This window comes from Anguilla rostrata, chromosome 8 (assembly GCF_018555375.3).
Source record: "Anguilla rostrata isolate EN2019 chromosome 8, ASM1855537v3, whole genome shotgun sequence".
In the NCBI taxonomy this organism is placed as follows: Eukaryota; Metazoa; Chordata; class Actinopteri; order Anguilliformes; family Anguillidae; genus Anguilla; species Anguilla rostrata.
Genome location: NC_057940.1, coordinates 10847347 through 10869248, shown reverse-complemented (window position 1 = coordinate 10869248; position 21902 = coordinate 10847347). Strand labels below are relative to the sequence as shown.

Here is a 21902-nt window from a genome sequence, read left to right as displayed (position 1 = left end):
TGTTTTCATCAAACCTAATCTCTCCAGGGTATCTTTTGTGTGTGCTCATTTCGGTATATGTACAAATGTACACTTATTACTATGGACCGATAATCTGCATGAAGCAGGAATAAGGTATATATTGTGGTACCAGCGATTGTAATCTTGAGAAGGTTGATCTTGAGAAACCTTCATATCCCACCATCGCATGAAGGCATTTTCAGGCTAGGTATGCGCTGTTTGTTTTTTTCATTAGGAATCCCGTGTCAGTCACGGTTTGTCATATTGGTGTCTCACCCCAATTCCAGAGAGTTCGCTGGCTCTTATACTACTGCTTATTCTCCTATTGCTGCTTGGCTCCTTAGGAGGATTTTGATGTGAATCTGTAAGAATGCTGGCTGTACGGCCACTAAGCCCCTGCCACCCCCCCCCCCCCCAGTCCTGTAGGTTTCACTCCAGGTTTCATGCCAACCCTAACAAAGCAGACCTCATTCAACAGCTCGATATATAGTTAAGCTGCTACTTAGTAGAATCAATGCAAATTATGGTTTGAAATGAAAAGCTACAGGAAGGTACATCTCCAGGAACAGGGTTGGGAACCGCTGCTTTATGATGTCATGAAGAGTGGCCAGTCAGAGAGGGCTTCAGGGAGGAACGCAGCTTTGAGAGTTCCCCTCGGATCTTTCCCCTGTTCCACCACAAAGGCGTCCGTTAAGAACAATTCAAAAAGACAGACGGCCAGACGAAGCGCCTTGCTAGGCTCAAGTGTGACCGCCTTCGCCATTAGAGGCATTCCAGCACCCCAGTAAGAAAGGAGGGAGATATGAAAAGCCAGAAAAAAATAAATGACACCACCACCCCCCCCCGCCCATTACTCACTCACTCTGGGCAGCAGCTGCATTCCAAAGGGACAGCTGTCTCCTCAGCTGTGCCGTTTGTATGTCTGAAAACGCACACTGCTAAAAAGACCCCATTTAAAACACAACGGAAGTTTCTGGTCCGATCTTGCCCAAGGGCCTTGGCGTCTGTCTTGTGCGGACAAAGGAGTCGTTTCCTTTATTTTTGATTACTTTTTAGTACTATTTCTGTTTATTGCCATAGCAACTGAATGTAGCCTGCATATGTCACGAAATGAACATTGTACATAAGCAAACGGAACATTTATGAATTCTAAGAAATAGAGTACACTCATTTAGTAGCCATCTCTTATCGTGAGTGGCCTGAAACATAAGAGAACATACGCGTATTTGCTCGAGTTACATGATCAACAGTGCCAGACCTGGCTATGGACATTCCCAGACGGGCAGGCGTGCAACGTCACTAAAGCATTAACGTAAGTTAGCTATGCTAACCAGCTAACTAAATACAGACTGTCCTCCGCACTACTCTTGCTCATTTTACAATGGCACGTACTGTATATAGAAAGGTAGAAATGTTGATGGTAAGTTACAGAAGCTCAGCTCGTCCTTGGTCTAGAACAAAGCAGAAGCGGACACTAGCTCCAAAATTAGCATTTTATTTGGAGGGTTGGGATCAGAGATGTGTCACTTGTATTCTGGTACATAATATTATCCACAAACCTTCTGACAAAAAACAAAACTTTCCAGTCTTAAAGCTGTTATTAGCAACATTGGTGTCATAACACCCCCCTTTTTTGGTACAAATTGAAACAGTTGTGCTGATTAGATTTTTTTTTCACATTTTATTTTTTTTATACAAAAGACTCTTACCTTCTACTCTTTATATGTCACCCGGTTTTGCAATGTCTTTTTTGTAAATAAATTTTGGAAATACCTTTTTTTATAGTGAAAAGATAAAAACATGCAAAAAACCTTTAACCTGTAGTCCAAATTATACATTTACAAGTTCTGAACTTTTTGCACATTGTAGACTACGTTGAAAACGATGAAGAAAGAAAAAAAAAAAACATTATGTACACGCAATTTCTTTACAGTGAAGTGAAAATCAAAGTTTCAGAGGGTGACTTAAGCAAAAAAAGTGGACATGGATTAGAACAAAATACATGTTTGTGTAAAATACTATACCACTTCAGAAAAACAAAACTTATTCCTCTACAAAATTATGAAGTATGACTCCCTTTGCAACCAGCTGCATAAGTTTCAATTTTTTAGTGAAAAACAAAAACTATCTAAAAGTCTAGCGAACTGTACATTGCTGTTTTCAGATGTTTCATCCCGTCCAAGCTAACAAATATTCCTTCATTTTTTTAATTTTTTTTTTGTAATTTAAATAATTGTTTTCAACAAACAGCAGTATGGTGTAACCAAAAAAAAGCATGTAGAAGCATACTGTAGTTTTAACATACTCTCTTTAAGTTTTGAGATCACTCCAAACGTCAGTACCATTAAAGCCTTGAACATAAAACTAATCATTCAGATCCAAAGTTGTACAAAAAGGCACATAAACTCCCAGTGCTTCTGTACTGTGAAATTCAAGTGTAACTGAGCGCCCTAAATATCGACCGTCCAGACAAGAGTCACTTCTCCCGATGTGCCCCTTCGACCACAAACCGGACAGGAGAGGCCGCGTCGGAGGCCTCTGACACGCGGGTGCGCGAGCAGACCGCTTTCAGCCTCTTTTTCAAATTTCCTTTTTTTAAAAAATATTCCCATCGCCGTCATCGGATCTCTCTCTCCGGGAGCATCATTTTTTATATCTTCTTTTTTTTTGTCGTTGTTGTTGTGTTCTTTCTCGTCGTTCCCCCCCGCAAAAAAACGAAGCCACTTCTTTTCCTCTCTCTCTCTTTTTCTCTTTTTTCTTCTTTCCTTTTTTTAAATTTTTCTTTTTTTTTAATTTAGTCGTCGCTGCCGCCGTACATGTCTGCCAGCTTCTTGAAGCGCGGGCCCCAGTCGTTGAGGTAATCGTAGTCCTGGTCGCCGCCGCTGCTGGACGAGTTGAGCGAGCTGAGGGAGCCGGCGGTGGAGCCGCTGCCCTCGTAGTCGAACACCAGCAGCGAGTCGTAGGGCGGGGCCGTGGGGTCGTTGTCCGCCGCCTTGAGTCCCTGCGAAGGAAGGAAGAATAGAGAAAAAAACGCAAGGATTAAGGTCACTCCGCTCAGAGATACAGTCTGGCGCCTGAGGAGAGAGTCTCTGTCATTATCAATGCTGCATATCCCCCCCTTCACATGTGAGCAAACACATTTCAGTGTGTTTTTTCAAAATAACCTTTGATTTCTGAGTAAGGGACCATGATATTAAAGCATAAATCTGTCACTGCAGGATAGCTGGTTGGCTGAAATTATTATTATTATTATTTGTTTGGGCCATACGTTACGGATTCCCCAATCCCAGCCTGTAAAATCCTCAAAACAGTCAAATACCCGAGGCTTGGCCAGCAACTGACACCATGTGCCCGTATGCGATCACAGATCCCGAGTACAAATGAACACTCCCAGGAGCACGGGGCGCAGATCAAAGCTGCGATTGGACACGGCCGCGCGCGATCGTGCGATAGCCCCTCCCCCTCCTCCCTTGGAGAGAAACCCGTGCGAGCGGTCTGCCGGGTTATGGGATATGAGGTTTGGGCGATTGTGTAGCGGTTGCTGCTCGGATAGCAGCTGCAGAAGCCCATACATCACGCATAATTGCATGAGACAGACAGTAAAATGGAGAAACAGTTCCCCCCGCACCGCTGTTACTCTCCAAACGTGACATTTATTGGCCGATCGCAAGGACGGCGTTTCCAGCGCGCACGGCGTCTCCTTTCGTGATTGCGCAATAAAACACCGCATTCGCAAACAGCGGCCTGCGCGACGCGCGCTTCTCCTGATCGTTTGGTTTTTTTGCGTTCGCCAAGCTGCGAACGCACCTGGGTCGAACAGCAGGGCGCTCACGTTTACACAGGAAGTGGAGGAAAAGCGGATTCCCTCCACCTCTCGGTGATGGCAACATGTAGTTTCCCAAGCCCCAAAATGGGTGGAGCTGATCCTACATTACCAGCGATTCGCTAATTTCAACCAATCACAGACCAGGTGGCTGACAGCACTATGCACTGTAGCTGTACCCAGTGTGGCACACATTACATTACATCATTCACCGGCACCTGGAAAACAGTGAGAACTAAAAAAAAAAAAAAAAGATAAAAGCTATATTTACGATCAGACACGAAATGCAGACCACCCGAAATAAGCACAATAAACCGAAACTCTTACTAACACCTCAGGCATTTAACGGAATTCGCACATCAGAATAATGTGACCCTGGCAAAAATAGTTTCCGTTGATTGCCGCTGATTCTCCTAGCGGCAGATGTAGGCTAGCCGCTGCCAGCGTCTGAAGAAGAGGCCAGCTCCATTTATAGCGGCTGAGGGTGAGAGCGGGCCGCACCTGGCGCACATAACAAAGACAGCTTTAATATAGTCTCCTCGCCACCGCCGCCGCCGCCGAGGAGGGGCGAAATACAATCAGGCGGAACAACAGGCCAATTTGCGCTGCTGTTCCGGAGCATGAATATGTTTTAATTCCTCCGTTCTCTGATTAGATGTGGCGGTTACATAACCGTTCCCCTCCGCTCTTTAAAAAAAAAAAACGTAATAAGAACCAGCGCATTAAAGGAGAAGCCCTTCTCAGTTTTTTTGAATTTATTTTACGCTCGGTTACCTCCCGTTAAAACGTTCGCTTGGAGTAATTTCGTCCGCAGCGAGAGGGATTGCCGTCGCTACCGGAAACCGTCGCTGCTCTCGCCGCTGCTGTCTCTTAAATTACCTTAAAGTCCACCGATGAGCCTGACCATCACCAAGGCTTGTCTCAGATTTCCATAATATAGCATCACAAACATGAAGTGTGTGAGGAGAGCTGGGTACCTGCTCCTCGGAAAATAAACGGGAATCAGACGTATTCCACTGACGTAGAGAGGGGGGATTTTACCGAGCTCTGAGAAAGGCCAGGCTGATCTTGTTTGTTTTGTCAAAGCTGTCACTGAGTAAAGAGGCAACGGAGATTTTGCACTTATTTGTCTATCTGTTGACCCAGAACTGTAAGTGACCCCGTCTCCTCCCGTTTGGTGGGGGGTCGCGACGGCGCACTGGCTTGTCTTGGGTACAAGTGTGGGAGCGGGGGGTGGTTGGGACTGTCCCTAGTGGCTTGGCCTTGTCCTTTTTCAGGAAAAAAGGAAAAAAGAAAAAAAAAACACATTTTCCTTGACTAACCCGCCACAATTCAGAGCCTGAGTTCTGTAGCGGATTTGAGGCCTTTTTCAATTAAGTGGCAAAGCTGGGATCTACAGTAAGACGGTTGAGGGTGGGGGTGGGGGTGGGGGGGGGGGTGAGGGGGGGCGATTCCACAGCGGGTCGCGTGTCCTAGGGGCGGAGCAGCAGCTGGATAAAGCTCCTTACGCTAAGGCCCGAGAACTTGCGACTCACAAGAGCACCGCACCTCCGCTTTCAGTAACCGCACGTCCCGAAGAGAGACGAGGGTGAGGGTGAGGGTGAGGGTCAGGCACTGCGACTGCGTAGTCACCCAGAATGCACCGAGAAAGCTGTGTAAATACTAAGACTCTTTCGAGCCCTCTCCTACTCCCGTCATTTCATACTGCAGCTTTTCTTCAGCAGGAGCAGAAATCCATTCTGGCTCTAGCTGTTGTTCGAGACTTCCATAGAAAATATTAAAATGCACCACTCAAAACCACAGAGGGAGCCCAGCATGCCTCGGTTCCACAGAAGAAGGAAAAAAAAAAACAATAGAAGGGCCCAGATGTTCTGAGAACTGTCAGACGTCAGACTGCTGTTTCGCAGCCAGGAAACCGACCATCTTGCCTGCTGGAGCTGGTGAAAAATGCATGATGAATCTACTCCCTTACCGTTTGTCGTTAATCTTTTATGGCCGGGGTAAAAGCAGAGATAATTTGTGCATTAGGATCGATCGATCAAAAGTATATTTGTTTCAGCAGAATGTACTCTTACGCTGGCCTCTCCGCAAAGCGCTGGAAGCAATACGGCTTCCAGAGGGACTGTGAAAGGAATCTCAGTTCAGCGGTAGGAGGAAAAACAAAACAACAAAGAAAAAAAAAAAAGAAAGGAAAGAAAGTGATTCCCTGGTCTGCGCAAGACTAACTCCGGGGGAACGTTGTAAAGAAAACGCGCAAGTGGAGATCAGGTTAAGATCAGGGATAATTTGGTTTTCCCAATGAGGCCGAGTAAGTAATTCATTAAGCAGTTTAATTTATCTGTCATCCTCGCTAACCTCATTTATGCAGAGTCCAACACGACTCTAATTAAGACATTAAATTCCCCAGTCTAAGGAAATACACCGTAATAAGGACTGGAACCGCGCAGAGTACCTGTTACCCAAGGTTTGCGTGGAGGCGGGTCGGACAGTAAAATAAATAAATTTTAAAAATCTCAGAGATCTTTCACCATCGTCACGTCTCAGCGTAATTTAATTACAGCATTTATTGCCATTCTTTATTTTAATTAATTCCACCGATAAGTTTTTGGGAATTTCAGAGCGACCTGCATTCCGCCGACCGCGGAGGGTTCCGGAAGCCGTTCTGGCGCATGGCCGTGCGGCGCGGCGGTCTTTACCTCGTTGATGAACTCGCCGATGTCGCCCGGGTGGGGCGCGGCCGACCGGACGGGGTACTGGGGCTCGGGGTGGATGGGCCTCTCGTCCAGCCGCCGGATCCCCACGGGCTTGATGGCGTCCGGCTCCACGGTGTCCGGCTGCTGGAGCTGGCTCAGGTCGTAATCCTGGAGGGAGGGGGAGATGGGGACTGATGAAATCCAGGGTGCCCCGACTCCAGGGCCTGGAGGACCAGTGTGTACCCGGCGTTTTGTTCCAGGGGATTATTCTGCTTTACTGCTGAAAATTTCCGTCCCGCAGTGCTGGTTCTCTCTTATGTATCGGACCGCAGTAAAAGTGTCTTCACCAGGGATACAGGCGCATTCTTCAGTTGTGACTCATCATTTTATTTTATTTTTTTTAAGTCAAACTGGGCCAAAGCAGGCTGCATGTTTGGGTGGGGAGCAGAAAGGGGGTGGGTGGGGGGTTTGGTGTGCAAACAGACAGAGCAAATCACAGGCTGCTGTGAACATTCTCACTATATTGGCCATACATACAGTTCAGATGTCTTAGATGAAGTGTGTGTGAGGAAAGCAACTTGGAGGACCACAGTAAATCATTTTCACCAAGGACATGTACAGTGACATTGTTAAATTGACTGAAATCTTATCTACCTTAAGTTTTCAAAAACATGGGTAGCCTTAAACTTTTAGCCTGTAGTATAAGTAAAATAGGCACTAAAGTTGCAAGAAATAGGGCAAAGAAGAAGGAGTCGGGCATAGATGTGTGGAGCCAAGTAAACATATTTGTGGCAAGGTTATTCCCAGCAAGAAATTGCAAAGAAGCTTTAGATATCCAGGTGCACTGTTCAGTACATACTCAAAAGGATCCAACTGATAGTCTTTTTGTGTTATTGTAGGTAGAAATAATAAAAAGGTTATTCAATAAATGCACATATATTAACTGAATTCTTCTCTACCTACAGTTAAAAAAACAAAAGTGGCCTAATACTTTTGGCCTGTACTGTGTAAAGATGTGTGTGTGTGTGTGTGTTTGTATCTGTTTTGAACCCTGAGCAATAATACGGGGAAAGTGCTTAACAAATGAACGCTATTATTATTACTGTTATTTCATGAGTTTCGTAGGAAAGGCCTCGTAAGAGAGGCTTGTGGGACAGACTGGCACGACTTTATCCTTTATTTATGGAAGTCCTGTTCCGGCAGTTTATCAAGGGTATCTGGGGCTGTGCAGAGAACAGATGCATATTGATCGAGCGAGCGGGCAGTTTTTCACCCGCCGGCACCCCTTTGATAGGTCTGGAACACTTGTCAAGACGTTGCCTGTACCTCCTCCGGTTAATTAAATAGAGCCTAGCCTCAGACTCCTCGCATCTCAGAAGTTAAACAGATTTACGCTTTTGGCAGATATAATATTTCATTTAGGCACTCAGACGGATTAACAGTCAGTTTAAACACCAAAAGCTACCCCTCACAAGCTAGCTTCCCCCCCCCCCCCTTCAAAATAGCTTCCACCTGAAGCTAACAAAGCATGTATTACAATTTTGTACCCTCGAATTTGTGAGCTACAAGCTCACAAATTATTTGTTATTTGTAACAGCAGGCCAACAACTTTTGTAGACGGTGCACACTGCAAATCTTTCTGGTTTTTTTTTCAGTGGATTTAGAGCTAAACATACAGAGCAGTGCTTTACTGTTGCGGTGGTAACCTTCGTCAGAGTGTTTTTTTTTTAAAACTCAAGGCTTTGACTAATTCTCAGCCCACCGAGTGGTTTTGAGAAGTCGGGATTGGCTGGACCGTGAACAGCTGAAGCACGTTTCCCTAATGAATGTCACCGCCTCGGACAAACATCGGTTGAAGGTTGCAATTAAAAAGGCAAACAAACAAAAATAGGAGCTCTGTGGAATTCCCTTCCTAGCAGGTGCCGGTTGGAACCAGTACAAAACACAAACACCAGCGGTCAACTCTTTGTGTGCATGCAACTGATCCAAACCTGAACATGTATTTTTTTTGTGTGGGTCGTTATATTTTATAATTATATTTAAATAATGGTTCCCCCCCGGATAATGTGTGACCTCATTAAGTGGTCCGTTTGTGGTGTGGAATCCATTGGCCGAAAGGGCTCTCCACATCACGCCCACTGAAAAATCCAGATGTTGGGAGACCGCGTTGTGCAGTCTGTATGGCGGCCGACTCTCAACGACTCCCACATACGAATTCCCCCCATTTGGCCAGGGGTTTGACTCCCTACCCGGACATTTTCTGTACTGTGACCCCATCTCTATCCGTAACCCTCTCTGCTTTCTCTGTATGACTATATAATGATGGCAGGCTGTGCTCTCCTTAAAACAAAAAAAAAACCTAATGCCTGTTATAAGAAAGCAGTTTGGAACACGGCAAGTGCCGGTTGTCCAAAATGAGAGGTCATTTCCTAAATAAATGGAGAGGTCATTTCCTTAAGGATCATAAATCTCCTGTGCTTGCCACGCGCTTGATAAATGTCTGTCACCGGCTTCTCTCGACTCGATTAGTTTTTTTAAACGCCCCCGCTTTCTGACAGAGCCCCCCCCCCTCGCCCCCCTGCTCCCGACGAACGAGCAATAACCTACCGCAGCCCTGACACCCCCATTACCCCGAGGAGGAGCCGCACCAGCGCGGCGCCTCGATCTCGCCCGTCTTTATGTTCCCCTCAGCGCCCGGACCAATCAGGACGTCATCAGCCCACGGGCCGTTTGGGTGCGCCGTGGCGACCGCGCGGAGGGCCGTTTGACCCCCCCCGGTTGTCAGAGAGAGCCCGTTCGCGATATCGCTGGGCTGCGCGGGGGGGTGGTAACGACGGAGGCGGGGTTTTGGGGACGCGGCGGCGGGGGCGAACGGGTACCTGGTCCTCCTCTCCGCCTCCCTCCTCGTCGTACTTGAGGATGTTGTCACGCACGTCGTCCTCGGGGTCGATGAGCAGCTGCTTGGCCTGTCGCTCCTTATCCCTCCGCTTCATCCACACCACGAACAGCAGCACCAGGACTGGGGGGGAGGGAGGGAGGGAGGGAAGGGTAAATGGAGGGGGGGGTGGAGCGAGGGAAGAGTGAACGAGAGGGGGTGAAAAAAGAGCGCGTGAGAAAAAGAGCGAGGATTGAGGACGGAAGAGAGAGAATGACGGAGGAGGGTGATAGAGAGGGAAAGAAAAAGAGGGAGGGGAGGAAGTGAGCAAGGGAGAGAAATGATTGATAGGAATGAATAAGAGAAAATGACAGGGGGGGAGATTTATGCAAGTCAGAGAGAGGGGAAGGAAAGAGAGAACATGGCGAGAGAGAGAGAACAGGAAATTTAATTAAACACATTTTTACTATTTGTATTTTTTTCTATCTCATGATCCAGAGCTTAAAGTCAGACCCAGGCATGATGTCTTATTATTTGCGGAACCCATCAGAATTTCTTTTGGGGTACAGTTCATCTCAGATCCACACAAGTATGGTAATGTGTTAAGGGCCTATGCTGGGCTAAGTGCGCTGTGGTGATGTATTTTGAGGACCTCAGGGGATGATGGCAGAGCAGGTGGCGATGATGGGCTCGGGAGGTGATGATGCGTCAGCGGGGCGCGTGATGGCGCCTGGCCACCTCCCCGCGTAGGATGCGCTCGACATCGGCAGGTTTCCCGTTGTGATGATGGCAACCTCACGCATAGCCGCTTCTCAGGACAGCCAGTCGGTAGAGATGGGCATAATCACGCCCAGGAGAGTCAGGCTCAAGAGATAACACCTGAGAGAGAGGGGAGAGGAGAGAGGGGAGAGAGAAGAGAGAGAGAGAGAGAAGAGAGAGAGAGGGAGAGGAGATCAGAGGAGGGAGAGAGAGACGAGGGAGAGAGAAATTGATAGAAAGATGGAGAGTTTATTTACTAGGTTTATTTATATTTCACATTGATTTTATCTTTTGTCTGATTTTTGATCAGATTTTTTTAACTACCAAAACAAAACAACCCCCCCCCACCCCCCCCCCAAAAAAATAAAAAATAAACAGTGGAGCCCAGGGTGAGCCCGGAAACGTGAAGTCCAATCCGATCCTGCCCGTGTGAAGGTCAGTGGCCAAAATGCTTTATAGGCTGCGAGCAACACTTTTGTAATTGGACCCTGAGCTTAACAGGGAGCCGCAGAAATGACTTAAGGACAGCGGTGATATGTGGGGAAGCTCTCGGGCCGCTGTGTTCTGATCTAATTGAGGCTGCTGTGATGTAGAGTCTGGCGACCCGACGCACAAGAAGCCCGGGCAGTTCAGACGCGACGAGCCCAAGCACTCACCGCAAATTTCCACCCGCTCACCTCAACGTTGCCATCGTTACCGCGCAGGTGACGGTGTAATAATAACAATAATAATGTCATGCGTGAAATAAGCTGTCATCTACGTTTGCTTTTTCCTGTTTCTTACCGTCTACCTAGCGCTGCCCGCCGCATGCTGGCTCTTATCCTAACACGCTCTCGCACCATCACCCGGGCTCAGGTCATTTGCAGTCTATTCATACTGTCTACTCTACTCTTCTGCTTTTTCCAGCCAATTAGTGCTACATCTGCTGTAGCACACGCTTTACCCATAATGCACTACATGAACAACTCCATAATGATTCCTCTGCAGCCATAAGTATATTAAATTTAACTGACTGATTGATTCGCTTTGATTAAAACACAGCTAAAACCCCACAGCTATCTCCTGGTAAGCCCTGTACACACGCACACGCACACGCACACACACACACATGTGCACGCACACACATACACACACACGCACGCACACACATACACACACACGCATACACACACATGCACGCACACACATACACACGCACATTTTGCTCTTGACGTGGTTTGTGCACACATGGGCAGTGGTGACTTCCACCAGTCATCCCTGTTCAGAGCAACTGTGAGTATTATTTCAGTTTGTCTGCTTAAATGTGTGCCGTTTGCGTGTCTGCACAATGCTTCAAATGCACTAAAACAACAAGTCGCTCAAGGGTTAAAGACAACAAAAATAATTATTGTTATAATTAATAACATAAGTTATTACTGTATAAATAACGAAATAACGATATTGAGTGTGGTGTAAGATCTGTTATTAGCACTAGAGTAAAATCGTGTAAAAAAACAAAAGCGTGCTGGTGTGCAACAGACCTGTACTTTTGTTTCATGTTTGCTGTTTCTATAAGCCATTGGTTTGTAATCATCAAAAGGCATTCATGACATGTCTCAAGAAAGCAGTGAAGAAATTCAGAAGTAACTGACAAAATCAATGTGCAAAAGTGCTTATCTGTTAAAGGATCATAGAATAATAATAGCGCATAGGCCGGTAAAGAGGTAATCTGATTATCCTTGGAGAAGTGCACACATTTGAATTCATACCTGAAAATCGCATCGTCATGCTTTTCTCCAGCAATATTTTAGTAGGGATTTAGGTTTCAAGCTTATAAATCTCCTTATAGTTCTTAATAAAGCGGCTTAAAGTAAAGTGGCATGAAATATCCACCCACCCCTTTCTCAAAATCCATGCAGATGTCACCCAGTCAAAATATTTATTCTCTTTGGTTTACAGCAGTTTACCAACAGTGACACGTCAGGTCTTTAAGAAATTCATCACTGAATAGTCTTCGCAAAAAGAAGAAAAATATATAGTCTGATTTATTTCGCTTTCCAGAAGCTCTCTTCCAGGTTCAGGCGGAGGCTACCGTTTTTAATGCGCCATACCTGTCACAACTTCAGCGCTGAAAACTTACAGAAACAATTCAGGTGAGGCAACTTCCTCTGGGGGTGGCTTCACAAACCCTGAAATGGGTGGATCTGTTATGAATTGACAGCGACTGGCTGACATGCATGAACCACAGCTTTCTGTAATCTGACTCAACTGATTAACTAATCGTGGTCTTCACACCAGTATATTGATAAACAGAATCAGGTCTCTTAGCTCTGGGCTAAGACAAAATCTTGCGCCTACATGGGCTCTTTTTGGATAAGACTGGACGCCCCTGGGGTACAGGGTATCTAGTACTGTGCCAGGCCTGGACTTGAACACCCCGGGGGTCTCTGATTGCACCACAGCTGGTCACTGTTATGTATTAACAGTGACTGGCTAGCATGAACTCACTACAGCATTTCCTTCTTGAGACCGAAGCTGAGTGGTGAACAGCAGCCAGGGACCACCAGAACATTCCAGCTCCTCCTGCTGTGGGCTTCATCAAATAAAATTTTGCAGAAAACTGTCACAAGGATGCTTTACCAAGTGGCAGAAAAACAGCAAAAAGAGAGCAAGAACAAGATCCGAGCAAAAATCGAGCAAAAACCAGGAGTGAACACACAAAAAGCGAGCACATGAGGTAAAAAAAAAAAAAAAAAAAAAAATCCTCCCAGTGGGGAGAAGAACCCTCAGAGGAGAGAAAAAACTCTCAGATGGAAATAAATCTCTGGAGGAACCAGAGGGGGAGCCCACCCTCCACTGGCTGGCCATGAAGCCATGCTCTCCCATTGGTAAAAAAAAAAAAAAAAAAACTCCCATAAAAATAGACAATGAGGAGAACAGCCCATTCAGCCCATTTAGGATCATCATTTGTTACCCTCAGCCTGGAGCAGGGGTGTCCCATCTTATCTGAAAAGAGCCAATGTGGGCGCAGGTTGTTATTTTAGCCCTGTGCTACGACACCTGACTCAACTAATTAACTAATCGTGGTCTTCAGTCAGGACCCTGATATGGAGAATCAGATGTCTTAGTCGTGGACTGAAACACAAACCTGCACCCTTTTCAGATAAGACTGGACCCTCCCGAGGCTCTAATTCCATAATCTCAGCCGTAGACAGCATCTCTACCGCCTCTGTGAAGGCATGTTACACTTAACACGATTAGGTTCCTGGAATCTGATTGGTTGTGCACCGCTTTATATAGTGTTTTGTTATTGGTCAGTTGCAGTGTTGGGCTGAATCGGTGCCTCCAGTCAGAGCTCCTCCTACATGAGATTGTGGTCTGTCAGAAGTTACTGACCATGGGGCTTTTGACCTTTGCACAATGTCTGCACTCGGGGAGCGTTATCTCACAGAGTGTCAGACTGGTCAGACTCAAAGTACTGTACGTTTACGAGACTGACAAGGGAGGCTGCTGCTTTTAATACATGACCTAGCCCGCAGTCCTGCGCTCTGGAAACTCTTCATTCTCCTGGCGATATAACCCCCCCCACCCCCAACCCCCCAACCCCCCCAGAAAATGCACGGTATGGGGCGCAGAGAATCCCTACGTACCGCTCAGCCGGGTGATGGTCCAGTTCTTGCGGATGTCGGGGGGCCGGAGGGCCAGCTCAAAGGCGAAGGGCCCCGCGTTAGGGTTGAGGTCGTGGTCGACGGCGGTGATGTTGATGGCGTTGGGCTCGGGCTTCTCGCACACTTCCACGTCCGGGGGGAAGACGTGCGGGGCGTTGTCGTTGAGGTCCAGCAGGACGATCTGCAGAGTGCCCGTCCCGCTCGCTGGAGGGACGCCTGTAAAAGGGGAGGGGCCAAGTCACATGACCAGATGAGCCCCTCTGCTGCAGAGAGCTCCAAGCAAACTTGCAAACAGCTGACAAATCACCATCAAAACTTTTAAGTCTGCTGTTCCACTAATGAAATAGGAATCAACATTTATCTGTCCTCAGCTTCGACTTAACAATTAAACACTGATGCGGATATTTGCTTTGATTCACAAACAAGACTGTTTGGCGAGATCAGCAATCAACCAAATTAAATTTACACACACACACACACGAGCACAGAAGCAAATAACTGCGCGCCGTTGTTTGCTTTACGTGATTTGAAGTCGGGGCTGATTTGCTTCGTTTCATTTTTAAAGCAGAGAACGTTCAAAAGAAACGTCTCCGCATCGCGACTGCTCCCAATAACTGCGGGAGCAGAGCTCGGCGTGCGTTAAAGGCGAGCGCCTGTGCGAAAACAGGCCGCTCAGTTGAGCGATCAGAGGGACGCGATGTATCTAATCACAATCTGACGAGCCCATCTCGAGGGCGGGGGGGCGGGATGAATCCAGAGGCATCTGCCTCCGCGGCGCGGCTACACGGAGAGAATACTAAAGCCACTTCAGACGCAGCAGGAGGGGTCTGGGCCGAGCCTCTGTGCATTCATCCCCGCGACCGCGGCTCAAAGGACCCAGTCATCCACTGCGCGCCGATTAGCCAGGGCGGCTGGCTACGCTAAAGCTGGCGTGCGTCGCGCATGTAAACATGCATGGGACCTGTAACAAGCCCGAGTGCCACAGATATAAAAAAGCAACCCCGTCGCTTGTTATTACGATTAACATGGCTATAACTCTATCGCTATAGCAAGCTTATGATTGGAATACGATAACATGAATTGAACTGCCACTACATTTTGCCACTACATTTTTGTACATTGTGTTTATCATTAAGACACTACCCCTGTATTACAACTACCAGTAAGGTACTACCCCTTTATTATGACTAACATTATAAGGCTACCACTATATTAAGACTACCATTAAAGTACTATCATGATATTACCATTAAGATGCTACCACTATATTATGACTATTATTAACTAACACTATATTAAGCCAGGGTTTCATATTGGTATCCAAATTTATCAATTCATAAAGCTGTAAATATATATATATGCACTCAAGGCACTTTGCATAGAGTGCCAAAGCGTAATCTGAGAATCATGCGACATTGCGGTTACCAGTAATGCACATTAACTTGTATACCAGACTACCGCTTAATTTGCAGTTTAACCACTGTATCATATTACCCCTCAAATGACACATCACGCCGTACACCAGACTATTAACTATAACATATCTTTTTTTCTCCCCATTAGCGACCGTTAGACAATCTACACGGTGAACGGATGCCCTCCAAGTCCCTTCTGGGATTTGAAACTAAAACCATTTGATTCCCTGCGACAGAAATGCAAACAGGAGGCGGTTTTGTGTAATTCAGAGGGTGCAGTATCCAAGCTGACTGCTGCTGTTTTACCCCCGAGCAAGGAACTTCACGTGAGCTGCTTCAGTTAAATATCCAGCTGTGTGAATCGTATGTGGCGTGTGGTTTGTATGTAGTGAGTGAGCATGGGCAAGGATATGTGTTAAATTTGAAGGTATATGCGCACGCAAGCACAACAGGTCAGACACGCACCGTTGTCTGTAGCCAGGAAAGTGGCGTTGTAGTAGTTGTTTTTCACGTATGGCGACTCCCTGTCCAGCATGGCGATGGTGGATATCTGCCCGTTGGCGGGGTCGATTCTGAGCCAGTTCGCTGGATCGGACAGTTTGGAGTATCTGAAAAACGAAAGACAAAAGGCAAAAATATGAGATTTTCCTGAGGAGATTAAAAAAAACATGTAGCTTTGCCATTGAAGATAGACTTCAAAAATGAAAAATAAAGATGTTCAGACAGATGTAAGGCAGAATTAAGCGGGCTCAGTGGACCCTAACTGAGGGGCGGGGCTTTACCGTATGGTCTGAGTCATGAAGCGGTCCGGGTCCTGGGCGGTGAAGGTGTTCAGCACCGACTCGGCCGGCTGGCCTTCCTCTATCTTCATCATCTTTGGGTTGGGCTCGAAGTACGGGCTCTCGTTGACGTCGATGACCTTGATGGAGACAGTGGCGGTGGACTGGCGGGGAAGGTGGATGCCCCTGGCCAGGGACGCCTCGTTCTCCGCCACCACGGTGAGCACGAAGGTCCTGCTGGTCTCGTAGTCAATCGGCTGACGAGGGGCAAGAGAACGGAGGGGTGATGTGGGGTGATGTCTGATTGGTCGATGAGGAGAGATCGACTCCCATTCACAGCAGAACCTCGGAGGCATTTGCACACACACACATACATACAGACACACACACACACACACATACAGATACATGCGCATACACATGCACACACGCGTGCACACACACACACACACACACACACACACACATACAGATACATGCGCATACATGCACAGACAGACAGACAGACACACGCGCACACACATGCAGAAAGACAGATGAGATAAGGTTCTTTTAGGGTGCTTCCTCACCTTGACGACGGTGACGAGGCCCTCGTTAGTGGTGGGGTCGGTGGGGATGGAGAAGCGGCCCGTGGGGTCGCCGCCGGTGATCTTGTACACGGCGTTCCAGGCCGGCGTGTTGGGCTGGTCCTTGTCCGTCACGGCGAGGTTGGCCACGGTCACGCCCACCTTGTTCTCGGGCACTTGCCCCGTGAACTGCGCAGGGAAACACACAGTCAGGACTAGCGGCTAGCTTCTCTCGCGTCCGCCCATCGAAAGATCGGTCGAGGGGCCGCGAGGTCTTCGCGCGCATCGACGGCTCTTTGAAAGTGCCAGGGCCGCACTCTGCTGTGCTTGGAGGGCTGAAGCACCGTCCTTCAGTCGAGTGGGAGGGAGCTGAACGAGACTGAACCACAAGCAGGCAGGCGAGCAGGCTACAGAACGCTCTGTTTGACCTGCTGCTGACCCCTTAGGCCTCTTGAGCTCCACTTCAGGCAGAATGCGCAGTAAATAAGCACAGCTGTTCTCAGAATGTACACAATGTGTGTGTGTGTTTTTTTTATTATTATTATCAGTCCCACTAGCAGGTCTGCTATTCTGCAGCGTTTCCTTACTGAGGCTTTGACTTTCCTCTGTGGAACAACCGCTGACAACAAATGATGTACAATGAATTATATCCTCCAGAAAAAAGGTATCGGCGGATTCACTGGTGGCTGTGCGCATCTCTCCGGCTCTTTGAAGTGACAGGATCGCGCTCAAATGTGGGGACGGGAGCGCCACAGCAGCCTGTGATCCCGTCTTCAAGAGTTCCGCACCGAGCAGCTCCGCAAAGCCTCCGAAGGTACGCGGATTTATCTTTCGTTTGTTTCGCGCGCGAACGAATAAGTCAAAATACAGTAAACAAACAAACAAAACAAAACCAGACAAAACAAAAGAACAACAACAACAAACAAACAAAAACAAAAAAAGCCCCGAAGTTTACTCACGGTGTCGGCGGTGAACTCCGGAGGGTTGTCGTTGATGTCTGTGACTTTGATGACGGCCGTCGCCGTGTTGGACAGCCCGTACATCGGGTTCCCCTCCATGTCGGTGGCCTGAATTATTAAGGTGTACTGTGGCACTTTCTGAAAAGCGGGGTCAGAGATAGCAGAAGAGAGGGAGAGAGAGAGAGAGAGGCGGAGAGACAGATAGGTTTGTATATTAACCGGGTTTATTCACAGCGTCCTGTGCTGACATTATCTTTGACCCTCGTCTGGTTTCTGTTGATGTCTTCATAACAAGTCTTTGACTTCCCGACCCCCCTCTCATCTGTCTCTGAGTCATAAGTATTTCACAACGCAGCGGTGTCGGACACAATATACTGTATTTATTTTAGTCACACCTTATACGAGAGAGAGAGAGAGACCGAGAGAGAACAGTGAGAAAACAATGAGAAAACAATGCGCAATCAGGGGACACAGGTGAAAATTAATAACCCTTAAAATGAATAATACGGCCATCTTGTGGAGGATTAGGCCTCATTTCTCTTCGCTGTTTTAATTGCGGACCTGTTTACCTGGGGCCTTTAAAACACATGCAAATAAATAGGTAAATTTCCTCATTAATTTACATTATGAGCAGAGGTGATAGGAGGAGACAACGAGGGAATTCTGGGCTTCTTGTTTGTTTAATAACCCAGGGCCTTCTGAGAGACGCTGCATTTACTGACCCATCCCTTCCAGCAACAAACTCTTAAGCTACCAGTTGCTATGGAATTAAGAACAAGGAAAATTATTATGAGTTTTTTTTATTTATTTTTCACGTGACAGCCTTTCACCACAGGTTTCCACCTACAACGCACAGCCTGAGGCGAAACATATTGAACGGAAGCTTACCCAATATCACATCCCCTGAACATTTGTTCATTATTAATATAATTTATTTATTTATGTTTTTTTTCTTCCTTTTTTTCTATTCTGCAAGCAAGGAAAGCCAATTAAATGATGCGCTTTGACGTCTTAGCAGCACAAATGCAACATTCAGGGGTTCAATCAAGCACATGTGTTTTTTAAGCGTACGTAAATGGAAGTGTGCGGGTCATTCGCCAAAGTCACCTGATCACATTAATCAGGAAGAGTCGACCCCGGCTCACTGGCTTTGAAACAGATTGCAAACGGAGGCGCAGAATAACCGCTCGTTTGCTTTATTTGCTATTTAAAAATAAACATATAAATAAATAAATGAAATAAGCGCCGTTCAAATTAACTGCAAAAAGGGCCATCTTGATCCGGCACAAATATAAATAGAAGGACTGTAAATGAACAGTGGAAAGCATGTGGACCTGGCTCATTACCACCGAAAGCTACCCTCAGTGATTACACAATTACCGCAAAGGTCTGGCTTCTGTACCGAGGAAGTTACAGGATAATTGGAATTATAATTCATTCACTCTCCCCATATCTGTTATCTCACTGCACTACATGATTAGCCTTCCTTAAAGATAACCCTATATAGTAATAGTAGCAGCAGTGGTAGTGGAGGTGATATTATTATTATTATTATTAGTATTATTATTAGTAGTATTATTATTATTAGTAGTAGTAGTAGTAGTAGTAGTAGTAGTAAAGCTCCTGACCACCTGGATGAATATCCAGGTTTCCCCATAGCTCCTGCGAATGCCTGTTTAATTTGGCTTATATTCCACTGGCGAATAGCTGCAGGCTTTTACCTCTCGGTCCAGCCCTGCTGCCACGGTGATGATGCCTCCTGTCTGGTTGTTAATGGTGAACATGTTGGAGGCGGGGCTGTCGGGATTCTGGGACAGGATCTTGTAACGCAGCATCCCGTTGGCCGTCTTGGGGTCGTCCTTGTCCATCGACGTGACCGTCATCACGAAGGTCCCTGCGCAATGCGACACAATACAATACGACTCAATTCATCCTCCAGGGGGAACTTTCATTTGGGCATGGGAAAGAGAGTCTACTGCACAATTACGACACAAAGAGTTCAATATGAGCGACCACATTCGCTTTCAAAATGGATATTATTACGATACAGTTCCTTGGAGTGATACATTATTTTTATGCACTGAGCATATTCAATCATTTCTAATCGTGAACTTGTTGAGACGGAGCAAGATGAATCACGTATTTATCCTACGGACCACAGCTAGGTTCAAAGCTCTTTGTCATTTGAAACTGATTTTCCGGGGATATTCAGTCTCACATACTACATTGTCCTTAAAGTTGAGTTCTTCTTCAAATCTAGCACTTACTTTATATTAATCACCGTAGCCACCAAACTCACAGACCCTTATTACAGGGCGCGCAAGCATTAAAAACGGTAAGGCTTGCTCCAGGCAGTCACACGTAATGAAATAGAGTCCGGAACATCCGTTCAAAGGAAACTGGCATGAGATGAAGCGCGAAGCATTATTCAGACGGCGGCTGGTGAGACCGATTGGGGGGCGCAGCGGTTCCCCTTACCGGGCTTGGACCCCTCGGGCACCGTCCCGTTCCAGATCTGGTGGATGAACTCGGGCCGGTTGTCGTTCATGTCGATGACGTTGATCACGATGTCGATGGGGTTCTCCACCTGGTTGCCGTTCAGGTCGACCGCGTGGGCCCTCAACTGTGTGGGGGGCGAGGGAGGGCGGCGGGGGGGGTTAGAAGAACGGTACCGAAAAAATGACCCTTGTGCATTTTCCCAGCAGTGCAATGCAAGGTGTGGGGTTGTGAACAGGGGGTTGTGGGCAGGTGTTATGGCTATTTCCAATTCACGCTTTTGCAGCAAAGGAATGTAAAAAAAAAAAAAACCATCTATCTCTTCCATGCCTTTCCCGGGTTCTTCAAAGAACAGTTCTGAGAGCAATATTCTATTCTATTCTATTCCTCTCCACACTGCAACAATCCTTCGATTTACTCACTCACACCCCCCCCCCCCCTTCCCACCTCCCATCACCCCCAAGGTCTATGCTCAACAAAAAACTCTGGCTCTGACTTTTGCCCATCGTTAGCACAACATGCATTGTGTAGGATCCCATAAAATAAAAGCACATTGCTTAGCATATGATCAAATCTCATTTAATAAAACAAGTATGAACGTGTCATGCCCATGTCTAGCCATCAGTTTTTTTTTCAAGCTCTCCTTTTTTTTCTTCTTCTTGCTCTCTCTCTCCCTTTCTCACAGTGGGGTAGAAGCAGGCAGGGCAGGCACACACTGGTCACAGCCACGGCTGTCCCGGCCCTCATTTTACACATTGGGGAGCTCACGCTCGGACTACAAAGGCCTAGCCGGAGGAATGCGGTACACGGCTGGGAGAGGATTACTGCTCACTGCGGGGGGGGGGTGTGGGGGACTGGAGGTAACAGAAAATGAACAATCAAACGTGGGCCCATGGCCCGGACTCATATCTCTGGCCCTCCAACACCGCACCCCCCCGCCCCCCCACCACCACTCCCCTCCACATTCCACGTACCGCATCCCGTCTCCTGCGTGGATCAAGAGGGACTGGTGTGCCCCTGAGAAAGATTATGGTGGGGGGGGGGTTTGGCTCTTACGTGAAAGTTGGATATCTGCTCCCGATCCAGAGGCTTGGTCACGGACACTTCTCCCGAAATTGGATTAATGATGAAGATCCCGGTGGGGGGCTGGTCGGCCCCGGGGCCGGTGACGCTGTAGCGGAGCGAGCGGCTTTTATCGTGGTCGGACCGGATCTGAGAGAGACGGATCACAGAGGAGGGAGAGAGAGAGGGAGAGGGAGAGGAGGGGGGAGAAAGAAGGGTGCGGGGTGGCACTGTAACACAAGCTGTATTTATTCCTCTTGCGAATAACACGGTTGAAATCGAAACCTGTAGATAAATTAATTACTGGTGTCGAACTGGATTAATGGTGGACCCCCGGTGTCCCACAATGCACCAAGCTCTTGTTGGCAAAGCAGCCTCCCGCTGATATAGTAAAAGAGAGGAATTTTTCCCTCAGACTGGGAGGTTAATTGTATTTTTTTCCCTCCTCTATTCTAACCTCAATGTGCAAGTCCTCTGCACTTCCCAGACCAGGGACCTCTGGCCTTCTCTCCCGTCGACGTCAGCCAAACCACCCCATTAATATCCCATTAATTCCAGGGATTAAATATGTACAGATGGTGCCGATGACTTAACACGTCCAGACAGGAAATCAAATGAATATTATTTTCCTCTTTACCCCCAACCCTCTATGCCCCACCCCCCTTATGTACCCCCCCTCCCTGTTTTACTAGCGTGCCACCGAGTGCCAGTTGCATAGACTGTCTATGTTTATGAGACACAGCAGGGAGGATCAGCTTGGGGGATCTGCTACAGTCAGTGTAACCGATGTACTCTGGGTGGCCTTTTTGCATCTTTTCATATATCCCG

The 21902-nt window shown here is 47.2% G+C and overlaps 2 protein-coding genes across 2 annotated transcripts in view; both read right to left on the bottom strand.

Moving 5' to 3' along the window:
• Nucleotides 1-1479: 1479 nt before the first annotated feature.
• On the bottom strand, nt 1480-9554 carry LOC135260786 (cadherin-2). The gene is made up of 3 exons (XM_064346323.1): nt 9396-9554; nt 6520-6684; nt 1480-3001 (listed from the first exon to the last, which is right to left on the bottom strand). Exons 1-3 carry the CDS (start codon nt 9507-9509, stop codon nt 2795-2797), a joined length of 486 nt encoding a protein of 161 aa, XP_064202393.1. The 5' UTR covers nt 9510-9554; the 3' UTR covers nt 1480-2794.
• Nucleotides 9555-13734: 4180 nt separating this feature from the next.
• The window catches only part of LOC135260782 (cadherin-2-like), a 63867-nt gene continuing 55699 nt past the window's right edge, over nt 13735-21902 (bottom strand). Inside the window, exons 5-12 of the mRNA XM_064346317.1 lie at nt 21069-21224; nt 19995-20139; nt 19238-19410; nt 17517-17654; nt 16561-16746; nt 15995-16248; nt 15678-15820; nt 13735-14013 (exon numbers count right to left, since the gene is read on the bottom strand). Of these exons, the coding sequence (XP_064202387.1) occupies nt 13772-14013; nt 15678-15820; nt 15995-16248; nt 16561-16746; nt 17517-17654; nt 19238-19410; nt 19995-20139; nt 21069-21224 (1437 nt within the window). The 3' untranslated portion in view covers nt 13735-13771. The remainder of the gene's footprint in view (nt 14014-15677; nt 15821-15994; nt 16249-16560; nt 16747-17516; nt 17655-19237; nt 19411-19994; nt 20140-21068; nt 21225-21902) is intronic.

What these genes read in the sequence shown, in the direction of transcription:
- LOC135260786 (XM_064346323.1), bottom strand. Translation starts at nt 9,509, where the DNA reads ATGAAGCGGAGGGATAAGGAGCGACAGGCCAAGCAGCTGCTCATCGAC. An exon ending in GAGGCGGAGAGGAGGACCAG is followed by an intron (nt 6,685 to 9,395) that starts GTACCCGTTCGC and finishes CCCTCCCTCCAG; the next exon opens with GATTACGACCTGAGCCAGCT. An exon ending in TCGGCGAGTTCATCAACGAG is followed by an intron (nt 3,002 to 6,519) that starts GTAAAGACCGCC and finishes CTTCCTTCGCAG; the next exon opens with GGACTCAAGGCGGCGGACAA.